This window comes from Cynocephalus volans, chromosome 4 (assembly GCF_027409185.1).
Source record: "Cynocephalus volans isolate mCynVol1 chromosome 4, mCynVol1.pri, whole genome shotgun sequence".
Classification (NCBI taxonomy): domain Eukaryota; kingdom Metazoa; phylum Chordata; class Mammalia; order Dermoptera; family Cynocephalidae; genus Cynocephalus; species Cynocephalus volans.
Genome location: NC_084463.1, coordinates 67171987 through 67195256, shown reverse-complemented (window position 1 = coordinate 67195256; position 23270 = coordinate 67171987). Strand labels below are relative to the sequence as shown.

Sequence of the window (23270 nt, the reverse complement as noted above, 5' to 3'; positions counted from 1 at the left end):
TCTTATTCTTTTCATCCAAGAGAACCATTTTACCTTTAACCTTCAAATTGACTGACGGTATATATCTTATCAACATAACTTTAACATAGGTGTCATCACTAAAATCTCAGATTTTTAAATAAAAACTTATGAAATATTGCTGTCTTGGTATTTTCTTTAAAATATCTTTTTTCCATCTACGAAAGCAATTCACTGTAAAAATACCAGGCAAGCATAAAGCAGGTGGAAAAACTCACCTGTGATCACACCATCTTTCATAGCTTTCCAAACCCCCAATCTGGTACCCCATTCGGGGCATTCTCCTATGATAATTGCAAAGATGTAGGAAAAGACTGACCTAAGTTCTCTCACCATCACGCAAACCTGTATCATTTAGAGCTTATCTATGTACAGAACATCAAACCAAGTGCTAAGAATACAAAGGGGTATATGAGGATACTTCAAACTTCATGGAAAAATAGAATTAAAAGATAATACAAATCTTCCAATGAACTTTTTGAAGTACCCACATATAAAGTCTCTGACATCATGGGGCTTATGTCTAAGTTTTTAAAGCACAGGCTAGAATATTGGGTCGAATAAGACTTGCCTTCATCATGCCATTAACTTCAGAAACTCCAGAATTTTCAAGCCAGAGAGAACAAAGTCGGAATACCCACATATCATGTTCTTCTCCACTTAATAAGCAGTTGATATAATTTTCAACTGCTTTACATAAGAAGCGTTTACGATCCTCTTTCAGTGCATGGAGTGCACATTCATCTAGCTCCAGCTCTCGCTGAACCTTTACGGTGTATCTTGAATTGGATAATTAAAGTAAAACACAAAAGCCATAAAATTTTACAGAATTACAAAATCACACGTGACATACAACATAAATAAAAAAAAAATCACACATCCATCCCAGGAGAAAAAGCAAAATTCTAAGGATTATAAAGGGAACAAATTTATTTTTGTTTTAATTGTGTAATTCACAGCCTTCCTCAACAACTGAGGACAAAGTAGACACTACTTAAAGCTATTTAGTTAACTTAATTCTCTACTTACACTAAAATATACAGACCCAAGGCAGGTTTAAATAAAGAGATTTAATTACGTCAAAATAGATTAACTCTTCTGTATTTAATCTCAACACCTACCTCTTTTTCAACTCTGACACCAACTAACAAACCAAAAAAGACAAAATGAAAAGCTAACATCTACATACTCTACAAATAAGCTTAGAACCACAGCATGAATTCTTCATAAAAGAACACATGTGAATGTCTTACATGCTAATTTAAGTCGTGATTAACCACTCAATGTAGGGCCAAGAATATCTATATATAATTAAGCCAAGCTTTAGTGAACAAAACTTTAAGTCAGATAAGAAGATGAAGTCATACTTTCTTTTTTTTTGACCGGTAAGGGGATCGCAACCCTTGGATCAGTGTCATCCACACCACGCTCAGCCAGTGAGCACACCGGCCATCCCTATGTAGGATCCGAACCTGCAGCCTTGGCGCTATCAGCACCGCACTCTACCAAGTGAGTCACGGGGCAGGCCCTGAAGTCATACTTTCTACACAAAAACATTCACTCAGTTAACTGGTGAACATAAAGTTGTCACTGTAGACACCTAGTTACCTGTTGGTCTGAATTTTATGTTCCCTAAGGAGGCCCACTTCCTCTTTGGCCCTTCTAAGGAGAGCTTGCTTGTTTTCGAATTCAGATGATTTCATGTAGTTTTCAATTCTCTGGTACTGAGTATCTGAGAACCGTGCTAATGACAAAAATGCCTTCATTTTTCCATTTCTGAGCTCATCATTGCTTTCTCCATCATAATGTCCAGCAACTTCCACTGCCTTCAAGAAAACACAATCATTTAAATTACAGTTACAACTACTAAATACATCTTAAAAATCACTCAGATCAAGGTAATATACACACTACAGTTTAACTTATATATACGTAAAAACTACATTATGTGAAGTATATTTTCTTGACTTTTCAAAACAACTTTGACAGTGTGGAAATAACCAAAATAGCTAATATTTGTAAGGAACTGTGCAAAAATAAAGAGCTCTATGAAATTTAAAGAAAATAACATCATGCTTTTCATCTTACACTTATTTAGTGAGGTAACTATTTCCGAAATTAGCCAAACTAAAAGAATGAGGAGAAATAGGAAGATCCAAGTGGGCTAGAGTACTGAAGTCCTAGCCCTTGCTCGTGAGTGGTTGGGCTACAAATGAATAGCAAGGGTTGACTCGCATATTCCTTAATCAGCTATTTTTGTAGATAAATAATTGGAGAAATTATCAGAAACAACTTGTTGAAAGAGTAACTGGTGGCGGGAGGTAGGGAGAGCAGGGAAGCCATACTTGTATTTACTTTCAAAATAAGTTCCTTCTTTTATAACATTGTTTCATTCTGCAGTAATATATGGAAATATATTGTTCCATTCAGCAGTAATAATATATGGAAAAATAAAACCATACTTTTATTTGCTTTTGAAATACATTTGGTCTTGATAAAAAGATCTAGTATATTCATGCTAAATAACTAACTTAAGGGTTGCTTCAAAATCTTACCTTTTCTAGATAGGTCTGCATGATGACTGCTGCATTTTCTAAGCAAGTTTCTGCTAACCAGTTGCCACAAACCCGCAGACATTCTGTGTATATAAGTTTTAGGCTGGGATCATTCTGTATAAGAAAAGCAAAATCTAAAAATGTAATTTATTATCACTATACAAAAACATCCTCCCTGTAGGGGAAAAAAGCAGTTTAAGAAGGTTTTTCCTCATCTGCTTTCACCATTCAACTATTTTAACAATTCCAAGTAAACAGTGTATAAAATAATCATTCCCTGCTGTTTATTATTATCAGAGCAACTCACATTTATTGAGTACTTATAAATGCCAGGCACGTCCTAATGGCATTATGTATATTAATACATTTAATCCTCATAAGAATCCTATAAAATGAGTATTATTACTACCCCCAAGTTGCAGATTAGAAAACTGAGGTACAAAGAGGGTAGGTAATTCCACACAGCCTACACTGCTAAGCAATATTTAAACATATCATACTGGCACACAGTGCTTTGGTATCATGATGACTTCTTTAATAATACAGGATATCATACAAGCATCTAACATCTAGAAAAGTACAGTAAGTTGATATTCTTCTCTAAGCAAAAATGTGCCTGTGGGACACCACTGCAGCCCAGCCTTGAACACTTCATGATTCCTATAAATGCCTCTACTTTGTAGATGCTAGGGACTATAGCTGAAGGAGCAACACAAGATTGCAATAACCTAACAGGTATTGTTAGATAAAATATTAGATGTGATATCTTCAAAGCATTTAGATTGACAACCTAGTTGTACTAACTTGCTTTTTATTTTCTACTTTTGTTCTCTCATGCATTTTCTCTTTCATTTTTTTTTACTTGCCATTTGAAATTTATAATAGCTATTTCATGTTTATTTCCCACATACCTTTCTCGAATTCTACAGAAAGTTATAAGGTTTAACATTGGGATAAATTAAATGAACCTACCACATAATGGACTGAGAATTGTTACAAATAAGAAAAACAGATAGTTTCTAAACTTCTTTCACAAATACTAATTTTCAAGACTCCTTTTTACAACATCTTGTTCATGAATTAGTAATTTTAAGGCTTTAATATAGTAAAACACTAATTCAGCCAATAAAAAAAATAAACCTCTGTACAACTGGCATCCAACTTCTTGATCATTTGCTTGAGAATATTCAGGGCAAGACTCTGCTCCTTTTTTGCCCAGAACACTTGTGCTTCCTCCAGTTGCCACTCAGAGACTCCACAACTAGGTGAATTATACTGTTTAATTTGAAATATTGCCCTTTCAGGGAGCTGAAATAAAAATGACATAGAAATAAATAGTTTACTATTGCTACTACTACTATTAACAATAATAAGGAAAGCAGCAACTACCATTCACTGAGAACTTCACTATTTGTCAGGGACTGTCTTAAGGACCTCTCTGCCTGCCTTCCATTCTCCTATTCCACATCTGTATGTCTGTCTGTCTGTCTCTATACATATACGTACACAGTACATAAAATTGTTGAATTGTTACTAGTAAGTTAGGTACCTTCTCATTTTATAACAGGAAGTTGAGATTGAGAGAAGATAGGTACCTTGCCCAAGGCTTAAACTCCAGTCTGTCTAATTCCAAAATGGGAAATCTTAAACAATTAAGTTAGGTAATATTTTAATAGCAATTTCTATCTCTCAATGATATTTCCTTTTCACTCATGCTTTCTGTTTTCTGAGTAATAAAAAGAAAGGTCAAGAGGTGAGATGACATAATTTTAAATCCTATTACCTGGGTATTCTTGAAAGTTCGAGCAAATATAGAGAGTTCTACAAGGTGCTTGGTGAGAATGTCCTTAAAACATTCTCTTTGGGGATTCTCCATTTCCTTTTCCATCAGAATCTCCAAAATGACTGTGCGTAGAGCCATGATAGGCTCCTGAAAATTAAAATCACTATCCTTGAGAAGCTGGGAGTGTTTCCGCCACTTCATATATACTTCAGAGAGTTGTCCATCTGTGACTGATCTGAAAGCCAAATTAAAGAGTTCTAAACTTCTTTCACAAATACTAGTTTTCAAGACTCCTTTTTACAACATCTTGTTCATGGATTAGTAATTTTAAGGCTTTAATGCAGTAAAACACTAATTCGGCCAATAAAAAAAATAAACCTCTGTACAACTGGCATCCAACTTCTTGATCATAAGCAAATAAGCAAGAGGAATGAAAAATAAATCATGCAGGTTCTTAAGATATATAATACAAGAAAGTTCTGTAGCAATAGGACGGGAACTTGTGAATAATCCTAAATATGGACCAAAGTTTATAAAACTACAAAATGCCATGTGATCAGACCTCTAAGAAGTCAGCAGAGAGGCCACAGATGATGAATACTTTAAAAGATTTTCTTAAAAATACACTTTGACATCACAAAAAGCAGCACTTCTAAATAAATACTCTTAAGAAATGAGAACACATTCATCAGACCTATCATAAAGAATGTCTATAGGTCTAGTCCTGCTTCAATGCTCCTTGGGATAAATGAGGATATGCCAGCAAGGAAATTAAGTAAACTCATTCATTAGTTACCTACTGGGGATGACTCAGTGCTACTGTCAAAAAAATCACAATCCAGTAAAGGAAAAGCTGGCATCCTGGCAAAGGTTTCATTTACAACATTATTTATTAACAGATTAGAAAATTCACATGGTAAAATTAGTTTATATGAATAGTATGATTCCCAGATGATTAAATTAAGCAATACTGTCCAATCCTTCAGGACTACTATGTTGAGAGAAATAAAAAAATGAAGCAGGGAGACTGATGATGAGGAGGAGATGAGTAGGAAATGAAAGCTCTTTTAGTTGCTTGATAGGGAAGGAAAGAGCAACACAAATTCATAGAAACCAAAACTTTAATTCCTCTCAAAATGATCCTATAGCAGCAGGTCTCAAACTTTTTAGTCTCAGGAACCCTTTTACACTCTTACAAATTATTGAAGACCCCAAAGAGCTTTCATTTTTTGGATTCTATCTATTGATAATTACCATATTAGAAAGTAAAACTGAAAAAAATCTAAAACATATTACTTTATTTTAAAAAAATAATAAATCTACTATATATCAAAATATCAATTTTGAGGGAAAATAACTATACTTCCCAAAGCAAAACAAAATTTAGTGAGAATGACACTGCTTTGCATTCTCACAAATCTCTTTAATATCCAACTTAATAGAGATAGCTAAATTCTCATCTTTGCATGTGCCTTTGGTTTGTTATGATATGTGTTGCTTGAAGTAGATAAATAAAATCTAGTCCTAGAGCATAAACATTTCTTCACCAGTTCATCAAACTTTCCCTCTGTGCCTCTTCTTCATATTTCCCTGCCAGAGAGTCAGTACTACTTTTTAGAGGTTTCTTAAGGTACTCTGTTCTTTTCTTAGTGAAGAAATCTTTCTTTCAGTGGAAAAGTTCCTGGATTTCTGGCAGTAGGAACTGCCAATGTACTTATTAATGAAAGAAGAAAGAGGTTTTGTTACTTTATTCTTTACCTAAGAAACGCCACATTAATGTCTTTGTCTTCTGCTATGCAATTCTGAAACACAATTACTTGAAGTTGATACGACAAGCAAACAGAAAGGACATTGTTGGGGGGGAGAGGGGGAGGGAGAAGGGAGGGAGGTTTTGGTGATGGGGAGCAATTATCAGCCACAATGTATATCGACAAAATAAAATTTAAAAAATAATAAATAAATAAATAAATAAATAAACAAATAAACAAATAAATATTTTTTTAAAAAGCTCTAAAATTTCCTTCTCTTTTCTATTTCCAAAACATATTCCAAGCTTTATTTGTGCATAAAGGTATGGCGATCTTAGTAATTTATACCCTCTTTCTTTCTTCTTATAATAAAAACAATGATTCGGAGTGGCAGGGCTAACAGGGGCGTTAAGAGACCATCAAATATAAATCCCTCATTTTAGAAATGAAGAAACAGAGGCCTAAAGACTTTTTGACTTTATCAGGGTGATAAGATTAGAATTTAGCTTCACAGTATCTGAAATAACCATACTAATCTCATTTTCCAATATTCCTGGATCACTTCCTTCTCACCATTATAAGAGGCAATCTCCCCTAACACCTATTCCAAATTAACTGACATTCACTGTCCACTGAATGTTTACCAAATATTGGTCACCAGTAAAAAACACTGGGCATAAAAGAATGGTCCCCACTTCTAGGGAGCTTCTAGTTTAGTGTGGCAGAGTACACGTAAAATGACACTAGTGCAATGTAGTGCTAAAACAGAATGGAGTAAAACATGTTATGAAAAAACATGAGGAAGCAATTTTAGCTGGGGTAGAACAGGGAAAAAGCTGTAAAGAAGAAAGCACAATTAAGGTGAATTTTAAAAATCTGAATTTTTACAAGGAATATTTTTGAAAATGTTTATTTTAAGAAAAGCACAGTTCACTAGGCTAATCAATTTATATCTTGATAAAGGGAAGGAAACACACCCACAACTAGTCTCTATATAGTTTTTATTTTTTAAAGTCACTATTGGTAACAGAAAAGTTGCACTTTAGAATTAATAAGGCATATGAATCACCTACCTTGAGAAAAGCTCCCCAATGTTCTCCAGCTCTCCGATGGCCTGCAATCTGCTAAGTGTGGGGTAGAGTGAATACACAGACTCGAGGCTACCCTTACACAACTCTTCCACTTCTTTTACTCTAGTGGCAAAAAGAAAAGGCACTTTGAAAACAAAAAAGAGGTTTTCAGGGAGATAATAGTTCAAATTTGTTGTTAAAGAGTTCTCATCATAGACTTTTTTACTGATCTAATACTAATATTCACAAGAACAGTGAATACAAAATATCAGTGGAAACAAAATAAGCCTTGGAATCACACAGACCTAGATCTAAATCCCAGTTCTGCCACTTATGACTGTGTAACTTTGGGCCTATCACTGAACTTCTCTAAGCCTAAGATTTTTTACCTCCACAGTTATTTCGAAGATTTGAGAACACATATGGAAAGAGTCTAACAAAGTGGCCAGCATATAATGAGCACATAAATAGTAGCAAATATTATTTCTGTAATAAATAGAGGATTTATTAGGTCACTAAATACTGTTAAACAAAAATATGTTACATTTGTTTAGCCTGTTATAGTTAAGTACTTCCTCGTGCATCACTCTCATTTGTGTCTCAAAACAAGCCTGTTAAGTACTGATCATTAGGCACCATTTTATAAATTAGAACACTAACACTAAGAGCGGTAAATGCCATATAACCACTAGAGGAGACAAGATTAAAATTCTCAGGATAGTTATACAGGAAGTGAACAGAGGAGTGGGAATTGCCAAGACTTTCTTGAGGGCTCAGGGTAAAGAACTGATTTGGGATCCGAAGAGAATTTTTTCTGAAGAGAGGGCACAGCATGAGATGTCAATGCCTGGCCATAGGCAATCTTTATCCCTTCATCAATGCAATCCTTACGTTGAAATTATTCCTCAAGTTTTGAAAAGAAGCCATGACATTATATGATAAAATACAGTAACTTTATGGAAATCATCAAGTCGAAGGTATACCTGTTCCCCAATGTTCATTGCAGCACTCTTTACAATAGCCAAGAGTTGGAACCAGCCCAAATGTCCATCATCGGATGAGTGGATACGGAAAATGTGGTACATCTACACAATGGAATACTGCTCAGCTATAAAGACGAATGAAATACTGCCATTTGCAACAACATGGATGGACCTTGAGAGAATTATATTAAGTGAAATGAGTCAGGCACAGAAAGAGAAATACCACATGTTCTCACTTATTGGTGGGAGCTAAAAATTAATATATAAATTCACACACACACACACACACAAAACGGGGGGGGGAGAAGATATAACAACCACAATTACTTGAAGTTCATACGACAAGCAAACAGAAAGGACATTGTTGGGGCAGAGGGAGGAGAGGGAGGAGGGAGGGAGGTTTTGGTAAAGGGCAACAATAATCAACCACAATGTAGATCGACAAAATAAAAGTTAAAAAAAATACAATACAATAACTTTGTCTTTTTGTAATACCTGGCATATTTGAGACTTTCATAAAATGTGGAGAATTCTTTGTCTCTTAGAGATTGCAGAGCATTAAACAATGATTCGTGGTAACTGGTTCCTTCTATTTCTTTGCTGTGAGATTTTAAAAATAAAAGAAAAAAATTCATTTAAAAACAGAGAATCCTAAGATGCACATGTATAAATAAGTTCACCAAGGGACTAAACTTTTAAACTAAAATTAAGATTTCTCCACTTAAAAAAATGCATTTCTAGAAATTTTGGTAGGAGTCAGAAAGAATTTAAGTTCTTCAAGCAGGAAAAAAGTAATTTTCTCAGATATTTTGCCTGGTTCCAAATATGCTATATTTTCATTTATTTATTCAATGAACACCTATTATGTGTAAGGCACTAGGTACCAGGTTCTTGATGAAGGGGATCCATTAATGGACAAAGTCAGATCAGGCCCCCACTCTCACAGAATTTACGTTCTGATTTGCAGAAGATAAACAAAAAAATAAGAAAAATATCAGACAGTGACAAGGGACATGTGAAAAATTAAAATAGGGTAACAGAACAGAATGGGTGGCTGCTTTAGAAAGGGTAGTCAAGAAAGGTCTCTCTGAAGATATGATGTTATTAAACTAGAGTCTCAGTGAAAAGAAGCCATCTACATGGTAACTGGAGAAAAAACAGAATATACATCTAAAGCCTAGGAACAGCTTGACCTCATCAAAAAACACAGAGGCCTGTGTGACTGAAATAAAACAGGCAAGGGGAAGAACAGTATATGTTGATTTATACAGGCAAGCAGGAACCAGCTTATTTTTAAAACATTTTACTGTATAAGAGCACCTATCTCTAATTTCATAGCAATTGTATAGTTTTAAATCTGAAAGGCACTTTAGTAATGAAAAATTTTTTCTATGAATACAATTAAATGTACAATTAAACATGATTTAATTTTTTAGTGTTTATATCATCAAAAGACTTCACATATATATGAAATCCTTTATTAGATTAGATGTTTGGCTTTTCATTCAGAAAACATGGTGATCTTACATGCAGGTTATAAATGTTATCTTCTTGGGTAACTGAGTTACCTGTATTTTTTTAATAAAAGAAAATGTCATAAAGATAAGCAGTCCTTTGTGTACCATCCAGCCAATAAAAGTGCTATCTGACTGTTTGTAGCAGGGAGTGGAAAGAATACCTAAACTTTTCTTTGAATTCCTCAGTCCAACAGATAGAAGATTATCAAAGGAAAATACTTTTTATATTTCCATTTTCAAAAATATTTGGGGGTGGGGGTGGAGATGTGTTCACTGCTTACTGCTATCTTATTTAAGCATTTAGACATATCTGTAGCTTGCACATCTACAAAACATAAAAAACACAGCTCCTGTTACATTCGTAAAACAATATAAAAACAGTTGCTGTTTAGGGAAGGGGTTAACAAAACTCAGATTTCTTCTTACTTGACAGAACTGCAGTGATCCCACTGCATATTCCTCCATGCTGCTTGGTAATAAAGTTCCTGTAGTTCAGCACAGCATTCTTTATTTTCATGATCTAATCCTTTTAAATAGACAGAAAGAATATGGCAGAGTCCCAAATTCTGCAAAGCCTAAACAAGAGTTATTAAAAAAAAAAAAAAAGTAATCAAAGATATCAACAGAAAACTAGCAAAACAGAAGCCACTAAAACTTAAAGATTAACATTAAAAAATTTTAGCTCACAATATTGCTTAAAATCCCAAAATATTGTTTAGTATGACACACAGACGGAGCTCAAAAGTTTCTAATATTTGATGGAAGCTAATGAGCATTAGTCAGTACTAGAAATGATAGCTTCTGGGACCAACTCCAATGCAAACTATGAGAAATAGTTTTCATGAGATTTTCCACGTGAAGCAGTAAGTACATTATCTGGCACACTGTATATACTCAAGACACATTTAGCTGACAAGATTAAGATCAACAGATCCACACTATCTTTTAGGTCAATGATCTGTCTGACTTTCCTCTGTCTTCCTGAGTTTTTAGCCCAATGCCTGAAAAACAGGTAACTTCCAGTCTCATCTCTAGAGTTTATCTAGCTGTATAAGTATTCCACTGAAATAATCTCAGCACTACACTAATGAGGCTTTACCACAGCAGGAAAAAAAATTGTACCTGAATTATTCCTGCTTGTCGAATTGATGAGGAGATTGTTGTCTCAAGGTCATATGTTACTAGGGCTTTCCCCCACATAGCTTCATGGGGGGAAGTTCGTAGTCTATAAGAAAAGATTGTAAAAATGCCTTTGGGTTCTACATGCATGTAACTCCTTCATAAACAGAATCACTACACCGTTATCCAGAAAAATGCAATCTATGGTGTTAGCCACTTTAGATTTTGAGCACCAGAGACATTCCCAGTTTATCTCAGTTAATGCAAGTTTCTTTCTTTTTAAAACAAATTTTATTTTGAAGCAAGTTGCAATTACAGAAAAAAACTCATTTTCCTTAACCATTTGAGAGTAAATTGCCAACCTAATGCTCATCACTGCTGATTACTTCCTTGTTTATTTCCTGTAAACAAGGACATTCTCCTACCAAAGGCGAGAAACTGACATCGATACATTTCTGCTGGATACATTTCTGCCCTCTCATCCTCAGACCCATTTAAGTTTTGTCAATTGTCTTTTAGAGTAAAAAGACCCAGTTTGGAATCAAGTATTGCATTTAATTCATATCTCTTGTTTCCTTCCACCTGGAACACTTCCACAGTTTTTCCTTGACTTTCATGCCTTTGCTACTTTTGAAGAACACAGTTATTTTATTCTTGCAGAAGTGAAGCTGAGTTTTTCTCATTGCATCCTACCATCCAGTGCACGATTTTCACTTGTCCCATTTACCGTGTTCACTTGATCGCTTGCTGTAAGGTGGTGTCTGCCAGGCTCCTTCACTGTCAAGTTACTTTTCTATCATTTGTAGTTAATCGGTGTTTAGTTAATAAGCATTTTGTGAGGAGGTATTGAAACTATGTAAATATCCTGTTCCTCATCACATTTTGAATTTATTTATGTCAATAGGGATTCATGGTTTCTTATTTATTTCATTCAATGGGTTATAATTTGTTACTATCGTTATTTATTTTGATATTCAAATTGTCTCAGAGTTGGCCACTGAGGGCCTCTTCAAGCTGGCTCCTGTGTCCTTTTGACATGGCCTCATCATTCCTCAAGCATTTCCTTGATTTATGGATCAACAAGATATTCCAGGTCACCCTGTATTTCTCCTACTGCAGCCTTGGAGTCAGCCACTTCTGCAAGAGACCCTGATTTATTTTGGGGGTGAATGGTATTTTAAAACAAGATCTGGGTGCTAGATGTGCTCATTGCTATTGGGCTGTGCTCATTTCTCCTAGGCCAGAGCTAGGGATACACACACACACACACACCCAGCATATTCATTTCTTTCTTTTTTTTAAATTTAAAGTCTTTGTCTAGTAATATACATACTTCTTTCTGTATCTAAACATATCTATCTATCTACCTATCGTCTACCTATTTATCTTCTATCTGTCAAAAACCATACGGTCACACTGATATTCACAACATCATAGGGTTCAACCTGGTTTCATTATCCTTAATATATTTATGTATTTGATCAATTTCCTCATGTGTAACCAACCTCCTATCACCTCTGCTCCCTCCTCCCTAGCATGGACATCTCCTCCTCTCATCGGTCCTCTGACCTCCCACGCTGCCTCCATCCCCCTGAGTGGACACCCTCCCCCTCTGTCTAGGCTCCAAACCCCCTCCGCCAGCTGCCATTCCCACCCCCACACATGGTGCCCTTTTCATTCTTCTCCGACTCTGACACTACTTGTTGGGAAGTCCCAATGGATGGACGGAAGGAGGTTCCTTTTAAGGAAGAAAACACCAGATGTAGCTTTAGAAATTTCTGTTCCCTGGGCCTTTGTCTTAAGAGAAGATCATTATAAAGTGTGGGTGAAGTACAGGGGTCACCTGGAATAGTTGAGGGCATGCTAGACTACCATGTAGCCAAACAGACCACAGAAGAGCTAGAACTCGTAAGCATTACATAATTTTAATGTGGATGGCCTCCCAAAGACCATTTTGTCCTTGAGGAAACTAAGGCCTAAGCATGTTGCTCATGCAAAACTTCTCACTTGGTTTTGTCCATAAAAGCACAGACTTCCAGAAAAATGTTCTGCTATTTGCTGCTGTACCTTATCTTAAATCCCTAAACTTGTTTCAGTTGGCAAGTTGAACCCCTCTCCCCCTTAAGCCTTGGTGGGAAATTGTCGGTGAGGATCCCTCTGACAACCCCCGTGTGCCTGGAGTAGACAAATTCAGAGGTGGTTGTTCAGCTGAGCAGGGCAAAGCCTTGGGAGGAAGCCCTGGACAAACCTCCCCACAGCAGACCCCAGATGGCTACTTTTCTGTGACTCTCAAGCCCAGGGAGGCACACACAGGGGTAGCAGCTTCTTTCTGATCCCCAAGGCTGACACTTTTGCTTCAATGTATTTGGTCATTACTACTTCAGAGTGAGGGTGATCCCAGGAATGAGTTTTGACGGAATCTGAGAAACCATGTGAGAAGTAAAAGAATAATTAAATCACATATTTAGAGGGAAAAATATTATTGATAAAAAGGGCACAGAAACATTTCAAGGGTAGTCTGAAATTTAGAATATGGCTGTTGATGGGACTTAAGGACAGGTGAGGAACGGGGCATAAGGTAAACTATTGCAGGTGAAAAGAGGAAGCAAAAAAATTTTTTTTAAAGAGTAAGCGAATTTTTTGGATACATAAACCTGTCAAAAATCCATTAAATGCCTGTTACAGTTCAGGAACAAAGAGTAGGGAGTCACCGTGAGTGTGTGGCTCCTAATAGAAGTAAGGACAGAGAATCAGGCATAGGACAGGCCTGGGCTAAGGCATCTGTACACTCCAGTGCGACTCCAGTCATCTCAGAGGGAACAGGAAGGAAAAATAGGTGAACAGGGTGTTTTCCAGAAAACAAGTAGAAGAAAGAACTTAAATGAAAGGACTGAAGCTTGTTTATAATCTACACAAAAGACAATTAGAGCGTGTGGCTACCGGATAGCCAGAAACTAGGTTTTACCTGTTCTTTAGTTTTACAAATATTGTTTATAAGTTATTAATATTTTTATTTAAAAAGTACATATACATTGTAAAAATTTTATTTAAAAAAAATTTTTTTTTAATTTATTTTATTTATTGAATCAAAATCGATTATACATTTTTGGGGTTGAACATTGAGATATGTTGATTAAATCATTGCTAGCATATATATTGTTACAAATCATAATTATTCTTTATGCCCCTTGTCCAACCTCTCCCCTTCCCCATTCCCTTCCCCACCCCCCTCGAATTGCCCTAGATTTCTTCTCTCCTTCTGAGAGAATAATGGTTACTCTGTTAACTTGTTACCTAGATGATCTGTCCAATGCTGAGAGATGTGATCAGGTCCCCCAATATTATCATAGAGCAAGCAGATGCTTCTTCTGTCACTCTGAAATGGGTTTTGTGGAAAGAGACACCCTCTTCTTTTCTTTGTCTCTGCTGGTGACTCTTCTTATGTGAATGCACTCCAGTGTTTGGTGGACCATCTGCGTGGTGGCTGTGCCATCTAGCCGCTTTTGCAGCAGCCATGGTTATTGTGGTGGCTGTGGTGGGCCACCCACGTGGGGGTGCTGTTTTTGGCATGCTCCTTGGCACTGGTGGTATGCCTGGTTTTGGGGTGTGTTTGGTCCCCTTCTCCATGCCTCTGGTCCCTGGGCAGGCCCCAAGATGCTGGCACCCATGTGCCTGGTTGTGGGAGGAGGGTCTGGTACCTTTTTCCATGCCTCAGGTACCCAGGTGGGCCCCAAGGTGCTGGTGTTTTGTGCCTGGTGTGGGAGGAGGGTCCAGTCCCCTTCTGCATGCCTCTGGGCCGGGTGGGCACCGAGGTCCTGGCACGGTGTCCCTGGTTGTATGAGAGAGGTCCAGTCCCCTTCTTCTTGCCCTGGTTCCCCAGGCGGGCCCTGAAGCGCTGGCTCAGTGTGTCTGGTTGTGGGAGAGAGGTCTGTTCCCTTCTCCTTGCCTCGGGTCCCCAGGCAGGCCCCAAGGTGTAAAAATTTTAATTACAGATCTTTATTTTGATCCCTTAATTGCAGTTCCCAAATCCTCAAACTTTGAAAACTGAAGTTTAAAAAAAGAATTCTTTTTAAGTTTTCTTAAAAAAGAAAATATTAGAGTGTGGCTGAAGTACATGGGTTATTTGGAAGTGTTGAAGGGACATGCTAGACTAATAATGCAGTCAAAGGGATGACGAAAGAGCCAGAACTCTGAAGAATTAGAGAATTTCAGATGTGGGTAGGTACTCTGCAAAGAATTCACAAAACCTGGCCGAACTGACATGAGACTGTTTTTGCTTTTATTTTTTCCATTTAGTTTGATTATTTTTTCTGCTGCAGAATTATTAATACGTTTGATTGTGGGCAGCTTTTTGACTGTCCTTTGAAATATACTCTATTTTCCTGTTCCTACAGAAACAGCCCTTTGGAGGGGAGTTTTCTCTTCCCTCATTTTTGGCTTAAAGGAGATGTTTCCATTATCCCAGAATTGTGCCCCAAGATGGGATTGGAATTGAACAGGTGCTTAGTGGAATGCAACAAAAAGAGCAAGGATAAATTGCCATGTTCTGGATCATTCCCCACTTGCCTTCTTTTATGATTCTAATTCTTTACTCTTCATTTAGCATTCAGTGGAGAACTCCTGAGTGTGTAAAAGAATTCTTTCCCACCCAGAACTTTTTCCCATCCAGAAATAGTAAATCATTTTATATATGTATTATTAATATAACCTCTGCATCACTTGCCACATGGGCTCCCTGCCCATGCTTCCTAGGACCCTTCTTTGCCCATGAGAATTGTCACCTGCCTGAACCTTGAAGTGTTCTTCTCCCTCCCATGACATTTCTTTCGAGTATGCTAGCACAGGGTACATCAAGATATGAAAATGATAAAATATATAGCACACATGTGAATGAATCTACACACAACACATTGAATGAGATAATGCAAATAATACATGTAGCACATTCCCTGGCATTCTATTAAGACTCCATAACTGTGCATCATCATTATTATGATAGGTATTATTGCTTTAATGCCCAGGCAGCCTTTGCCATTTTCCCATGTTCATGTACTTCACTAGTGACTCTGTGCTCATTCAGTGCTTTCTGGTGCTTATTGCTTGGGCCAAAGCAAATGGAGCTCCCCCATGCTCCTGGAACTCCATGAAGCAGGCTGATTTCCAACATCTCTAGGTCTCACCCTGCATTGCATTGTTACCCAGGTAAGTGGCACAATCCCTCCTGAAGGGCTGTTGGTTTTATACAGTGAGAATTTAGAGGTAGGAAAGCCTCCCAGATTTCTCCCAGAAGAGTGCCACATTCCCTTTCCAAAGAGCATCACACTATTACCTCCTTTTTTTTTTTTTGTCTCTTCCAAGAAAGCCCACCTTTTCCATCCCACAAGAGAAAAACAATCCTAACTGTGAGATCACCCCCACATGTTCCAAATTTGGCTGCCTTCTTACTCTCCCTATAGCAAACCTAAAAAATTACACCTTTGTTCTCCCGGGATAATTTATATTACCCATGCATTATTTAGCTTTTTAACCCATACAGAGTATTTATACATTTTATTTTTCAGTATTATATTATCAAGCAATATTTCTTGCAGATGAATTGGAAAATATATGTGAATTGCCATAAATGAAAAAAAAAGGAAAATTATTTATAATCTCAAACCCCAGGCATATTAATTGTTAGCATGTTAATGCATGGACTTCCATATTCCTGTTCTTGGGATGAGATTATTGTGTACATATTATTTTTTAAATTAATTTAAAATTTTTAATTTAAAAGATTTTTTAAAATTTTGTATGTTAATAAATAAAATTTGATAGAATTCCAACATTGAGGTCTAATTACAGAAGAGAGGAGGTATGGTTACTAGCAAATAGTCTTACACTTGATTCATCAGCATCCACATAGAATCTAAAATTAGACAATGTCACTACAGCAGAGAGGCCATGTTGAATGAATTAATGAAGAGCTCACACCACAATCTGTCATTGTTTTCTAGCTCATTTATTTGCTATCTGCCTTGGGTTGAATGTCCCCCCAAAACTTAGTCCCCACTGTGTAAAGAGGGTGGGAAATCCTATTATGATAATTGAAAGGTGAGGCCTTGAAGAGGCGATTAGTTTGTAGGATCTTGCCATAGTGAGTAGATTAAAAATGGTGGTCAAAGGCGTGGTTCTGAGTGCTTTAAAAGAGGAGAGGAGGAGAGTCTTTCTTTTTCTTTACTCTGCCATTTTTGTAATGTGATGCCCTGCTGTCACTGAAGTCACCATCAAAGAAAGCCTTTACCAGATGTGTTCCCAGGACTTTGGACTTCCAGCCTCTGAAGCTGTAAGCAATAAATTTTGTTTTCTTACGAAGTACCCAGTTCCAGATATTTTGTTATAAACAACAGAAACAGACTAATACAGCAAATTGTTACCAGAGAAGTGGAGTGTTGCTTATGACAAATACTCAAAAATGTGGAAGCAGCTTTGGAACTGGGTGTTGAGAAGAGGCTGGAGGAATTTGGAGGAACAGGCTAGAAAAAGCCTACATGCTAGTGAAAGTTTAGAAGACAAGAAAACCAAGGAAAGTTTGGAATGTTTTAGAGATTGGTTAAATGGTAGTGACGAGAGTACTGATAGAAATATGGACTGTAAAGGCCATTCGGAGAAGGTCTCAGATAGAAATGCGAAGGAGCTTTTTTGAAACTGGGGCAAAGATCAACCTTGCTATGAACTGGCGAGGAACTTGGCTGCATTGTGTCTGTGCCCTAGAACTTTGTGGAAGTTGGAACTTAAGAGTTGTGAACTAGAGTATTTGATGGAAGAGTTGTCTAAGCAGCAAAGCATTTAGGAAGCTGCATGGCTACTTGGAACAGCTTATGCTGAGTTATGGCAGCAAAGGCATGACATAAAGCCAGAATTTAAAACGGAAGCAGAGCATAAAAATTTGGAAAATTTGCAGCCTGGCCATGTGGTAGAGAAGCAGAGAGTATTTTCAGAAGAAAAACGCTATGACACTAAGAAGATTAGTACAATAGAAAGGGATTATCAGAAGGAGAAAAAGGCCCTGAAGGCATTGTAGAAGCCTCTGGGGCCAACCCTTCCATTTCAGGCCCAAAGGGAGACAGAATGGTCTTGTGGAGCAGTCCTGAGGCACCCCCCACAGACTCACTGCCCAGGGCCACTTCAGGAAGCTGCTTCCAGCACCAGCACCCCAGCTGCTTTGGCTGCTCCAGCTGTGGCTAAATTGGCCCAGGTGTGGCTGGACCCACAACTTTGGAAGATATAAGCTGGAAGCCTTGGCAGCATCCACATGGTGTGAAGTCTTCAGCCTGGCAGAATGCCAGAGCTGTGGAGGCTTGGGAGCTTCCACCCTAATATCAGAGGATGTATGGGAAAACCTGAGGACCCAGGAGGAGATCTGTTGCAGGCTATCTGCATAGCCTTCACTAGAGCAATGCTGAGTGGAAACATGGCGTTGGAGTTGCAGCAGAAAAACCCCAACAGCACCATGCCCAGTGGGACCATGAGGGTGGGACTGCCATGGAGACCCCAGACCGGTGGAGTGACCAGCGTGTAACATCAGCCTGTGAGAGCTGAAGCATCACCTGAGACCAGGAAAGCCATAGGAGCAGAGCTGCTCAAGAACTTGGGGACCCAACCCCAACACCAGCAAGCAGAGGACATGGAACATGGAGTCAAGGTACCTGATTCACTAGCTTTGAGAATTAATACCGGCCCAGCTGGATTTCAGACTTGTTTGAGACCTGTTACCCCTTTTTTTGGGCCTATTTCTCTCTTTGGCAATGGCAATACGTACCCTGTGTTTGTCCCACTATTGCATCTTGGCAATAGATAACTTGTTTCGATTTCACAGTTGGGAGTTTGAATTTTGGAGTTTTGAGTTGAACCAAGATTTGGGGGATGAAATGAATGTATTTGTATGTGTTTTGGGGGGCTGGGGTGGAATGCCTTGAGTTGAATGTCTCCCCCAAAACTTATTCCCCTGTGCGACAGTGTAAAGAGGGTTGAAAATCCTGTTATGGTAATTGAAAGGTGGGGTCTTGAAGAGGTGATTGGATTTTAGGACCATGCTGCATTGAATGGATTAAAAATGGTGGTTGGGGACATAGTTCTGAGGGCTTTAAAAGAGAGAGGGGAGTCTTCCTCTCTGCTCCCTGACTTTTGTAATTTGATACTTTGCTGTTACTGAAGTCACTACCAAAGAAAGCTTTCACCAGATGTGTTCCCTGGACTTTGGACTTCCAGCCTCTGAAACTATAAGCAATAAATTTCATTTTCTTACGAAGTACCTAGTTCCAGGCATTTTGTTATAAGCAACAGAAATGGACTAATAATACACTAATATACCATCTTTTGGGGGTTATTTTGGTGGTTGGCTGGTACAGGGATTTAAATCCCTGGCCTTGGTTTTATAACACTGTATTCTAACCAACTGAGCTAACCAGTCAGCTCTTATTTGCTAGCTTGTTTTTTTTGGGGGGGGGGGAACCAAATTTCTTTATTTGAAGGAATGATACAAATGAAAGAACTTAAGTGGATGTTTTGGTACAAATTATGGAAAAGGTTAAAAAGGAAACCCCAACATGCATGCACTGCGTTGGTGACCAGGGAAGTCATCCCATGGCTCTGGGGAAGTTAGCCTGAGGCTTAGCTCTCCTTATCACTCTCTCCCAGGGTGTGCTTGTCAAAGAGATATTCTGCCATGCCAGATTCAGGGGCTCCCATCTTGCGCAGGTTGGTTACATGATCACCCAGTTCTTTGATGGACTTCACCTGCTCATGCAGGTAATGAGTCTCAATGAAGTCACATAAGTGGGGGTCATTTTTCTCAGTGGCTAGTTTGTGCAGCTCCAGTAGCAACTGATTCACGCTTTTTTCCAAGTGTAACGCACACTCCATTGCATTCAGGCCGCTCTCCCAGTCGTCATAGTCTGGTGTCTTGATATCCTGAAGGAAGATTTGGCCACCTCGTTGGTTTTGCAGCTTCATCAGTTTCTCAGCATGTTCCCTCTCCTCATGAGACTGGTGAAGAAAGTATTTGGAAAAGTTCTTCAAAGCCACATCATCGCGGTCAAAGTAGAAAGACATGGACAGGTAGACGTAGGAGGCGTACAGCTCCATGTTGATCTGGCGGTTGATGGCGGCCTCCGAGTCGTGGTGGTAGTTCTGGCGCACCTGCGAGGCGGTCACGGTCGTCATGGCGGCGGCTGAGAAGAGGACGGGGCGGCGGCGGCGGCGGCGGCGGCGGCGGCGGCGGCGGCGGCGGCTGCGCGGCGCTGGAGCGGCGGCGGGGCCCTTGGGGCGATCCGAGGGCGCTGTGAAGAGGTGGCGGAGGGCTGGCTCTGAGCGGCCGGCCGGGGTGGGTGACGAGCGCCGGGTGCCGTCCAAGCGCTGTTGAAGCAGGAAACCACGACGACTCTCGGCGGAGAAGGAGGTCTGGCCTTTGCAAGCTTGTTAATTGTCTGTCATTCCTTACTATAATGTAATCACAATACCCGACACATAATAGGTCCTCGAAAATATTTTTCAATAAGTGAATAAGTGAATTACTAAATTCATATCTTCACTTGATGTCACTATAACCAAGTGGATTGTGGCAGAGACAACATTCACCAAATCTTCATGTTCTCTATGTTTCCCAGCATCCCATGCAGAGAGTTTGTGGCCATGTGTCAAGTTCTGGCCAATGGGCTGTGAGTGGCAGTAACCTGTGTTATTTCTGGGCTGGGGCAATTAAGAGCTACTATGTTTCCAGCATCTCCTCCTTTCCCTGACTCAGGATCTTGGAGACCAGGTGTTTCAGCTGATGTAGGTACACAGTGGAAGAGACATCTAGACCACATCAGACTATGTAAGTGAGGAAGAAAGCTTTTTTGAGTTAAGTCACTGATATTTTAGAGTTTGCCTTTTTGGAACACACTGAAACATAACCAAGACTATTCTGACAAGTACAGGTATAAAACTGGAATTAGAAATTTGCTCTTTGGCCGTAGAATTGATCAAATTTAATTGACACGAACAGGACAAGCCTATGATTTTAACCTCATGGTTTTATTTGTTTGCTTGTTTTAAAAACCCCGAAGTGCTTGGATGAAAGCAAAGGAAATAAAACCTGAAAATATTCTTAATATAAATTAGATTTTTTCATATTTGTCATGGGTTTGAAATGAAATATTTTAATTTAGTATGCTATCTAGATTGCTTCTATTGTAAATCCTAATTTCACTGAACCCATAGGTTGTTTATAATTTCTAAACAGGAATAATTCCCTTAGAGCTGTAATAAGGAAAAAATATCTGTGTTCTTGGAGTGTCATATTTTTAGGCTGACAGCTGCAGTGATGGCAAGTAGGAGGAACAGAGAGAGTGATTGGTCTGCTGGGGTCAATCATTTACCTCTTTCAACCAAACTTTCTCAGTTCATGGCTATAGTCACTCAGTAATTTATTCATGGGCCCTAGCCCCAAAAATATACATAACATTTCAGGTTATTAAGTAGTTAGGTCCAAATAACTTAGTGAGAGAGTTTGTACAGTGCCTGACAGATGTCGCCTTGTTTCTCACAAATATTTAAGACCTTCTTCAGGGCCCATTTGATTCACTGCAATGACCCAGGGCATCTTAGCACACAGACCTTTTTGATTTAGTATTTGTGAGATATGAGGCGCTCTATCTTTTGAGCAGTTCATAGACTGCTAGCCTTTATGAGCCTCTGTTTTGTTATAGAGAAATCTGAATACCTACTCATATCAAAAGGTAATAGCTTGAGCTTCACATGAAATTTGAAGTATCATAGTTACTGTTCTGTGTATTTCATGACTGAGGGAAAGAAGAAGTCACCAGAGTAAGTTATAACAGGCAAGGGTCACTTGACAAAAGAGTGGAGTGGGCAGGTCAGTCGCTGATAAATTCCATCCTCTATTTTTTGGCTTCTAGGAGTCCATTCTCCTGTGGGTTTCCTGTAACCTCTCTGGATAATCCTTCACAGTTTCTTTGATCAGCAGATCATTGCTATGTAGCTTTTTAAAAAATTAATTATTATTATTTTTTTTACATTCTAAGATGTTGTGGAGCAGTAGGAGGGGGACTGATTGGGGATTGTGGAGCACGGCTGGCCCACAGCTGGCTCCTTTGCTGGCCTGGTTGTGGAGGGTGGGGGCATGTGGCTGAGGCCCTCAGCACCCCACATCTCAGCTCAGGACCCTGGAGGGCTTCTGCAGAGACTTGGTTGTCACTGGACTGGATGTGGGTATTGGTGGGGTGTGGCTCTTCTAGGTTTTATAGGTTTCCTTGGTGGTGTTAGACCTTTCTTTACAGGTTAATATCGGAACTTTGTCTCTGATCTGTGGGTATTTTGTTTTTTCTTTCAGTTCTGTGTTGGATTATTCACTGTTCCCACCACTTAAACTCTGTACTGGAACTAATTTGCTATCTTTTGGTTACGTCTAAAATGGGGGATCTTCCTGTAGGAACTAGCATTTGAGCCTTGTGGTTGAGCTAAATAGCTGCTTCACTTCTGATTCTCTGGGGAAGGCTTTTTGTGCAACTCAGGTTTTAGTTGTTGACCTTGTATGTACTTCTGGGTCTTGTGAGATCTGGTACACCTGCGTTGTGTGGAAACTGGTCTGGGCCTGAGTCTTTTCAGCAAACTGCACCCCTGCAGATGTGTATTCCTGACCAGGCCCACTGAGTGGGCGTGTGGTGATTGGAGGGCAGATCAGCTGTCCATGCTGTGTCCCAATGTTTCCCTGGTGGTGCATCTCCCCCACCTCCTGCTCTCCAAACACTTCCCTTAGGACGGGCCATGTTCCTGTCCCTTGCAGTGATTCTCTGGCCTCTGAGTGGCTCCTTTTTTTCTGTTGTCTGTGGCCCCTCACTCCTATGTGGGTCCACAGGAATCCTGTCAGTGGTCATGCTGGACTGGGGGCCACCAAGTCCCTCTTCTTCCCTGCAGCCTCCAAGCAACTTCATATGAAGGGCACAGCAGCAGCTTTTGCCAGCTCCTGCTCCATGTGCTCAGCAGCCTCAGCCTGGAAGCAGCCAGGGTTCAAAACAGTCAGAGCAGTCCTTTCTTTCTCTCATCGTGTCATCTCCCGCCTTCATGCACTCCATGGGTCTCTCCTCCTTTTCCCCTGAGCTCTAGCGGTCCCAGCTTTGCTGTCTTTTCTTTTTAATAGTTGTGAGTTGGTCGATTGTGGGAGAGAGTGATGCTGGGGGCCATCTATTTCACCATCTTGGTTCTCTTCTGTTGCTATGGAGCTTTTAATTGTTGACATCCCCCAAATCTTAGACCTCAATTTCCATTATAGTCTATGAGCAGATGACTCCCAAAACTTAACATTTTTTTCTTCTTACTTGTGTTTCCCTTTTAAAATGTCCCCAGTCCTTCAGTAAAAGAAAGTCAGTCTTGATAGCCAGGTGTAGAGATCTTGGAGAGACAGAAAGACTGGGCAGTCAAGTGCTCTCTTGGATT

The 23270-nt window shown here is 39.1% G+C and overlaps 2 protein-coding genes across 2 annotated transcripts in view; both read right to left on the bottom strand.

Moving 5' to 3' along the window:
* LOC134376194 (serine-protein kinase ATM-like) overlaps positions 1–12655 on the bottom strand; it is a 35947-nt gene extending 23292 nt beyond the window's left edge. Inside the window, exons 1-10 of the mRNA XM_063094833.1 lie at positions 12423–12655; positions 10797–10899; positions 10101–10249; positions 8653–8757; positions 7178–7297; positions 4357–4591; positions 3714–3881; positions 2574–2687; positions 1627–1844; positions 590–797 (exon numbers count right to left, since the gene is read on the bottom strand). Coding sequence (XP_062950903.1) covers positions 590–797; positions 1627–1844; positions 2574–2687; positions 3714–3881; positions 4357–4591; positions 7178–7297; positions 8653–8757; positions 10101–10249; positions 10797–10899; positions 12423–12655 — 1653 coding nt within the window. The remainder of the gene's footprint in view (positions 1–589; positions 798–1626; positions 1845–2573; positions 2688–3713; positions 3882–4356; positions 4592–7177; positions 7298–8652; positions 8758–10100; positions 10250–10796; positions 10900–12422) is intronic.
* Positions 12656–19292: 6637 nt separating this feature from the next.
* On the bottom strand, positions 19293–20223 carry LOC134375451 (ferritin heavy chain-like). Its single transcript, XM_063093884.1, has one exon. It carries the CDS (start codon positions 19995–19997, stop codon positions 19446–19448), a length of 552 nt encoding a protein of 183 aa, XP_062949954.1. The 5' UTR covers positions 19998–20223; the 3' UTR covers positions 19293–19445.
* Positions 20224–23270: the final 3047 nt, after the last annotated feature.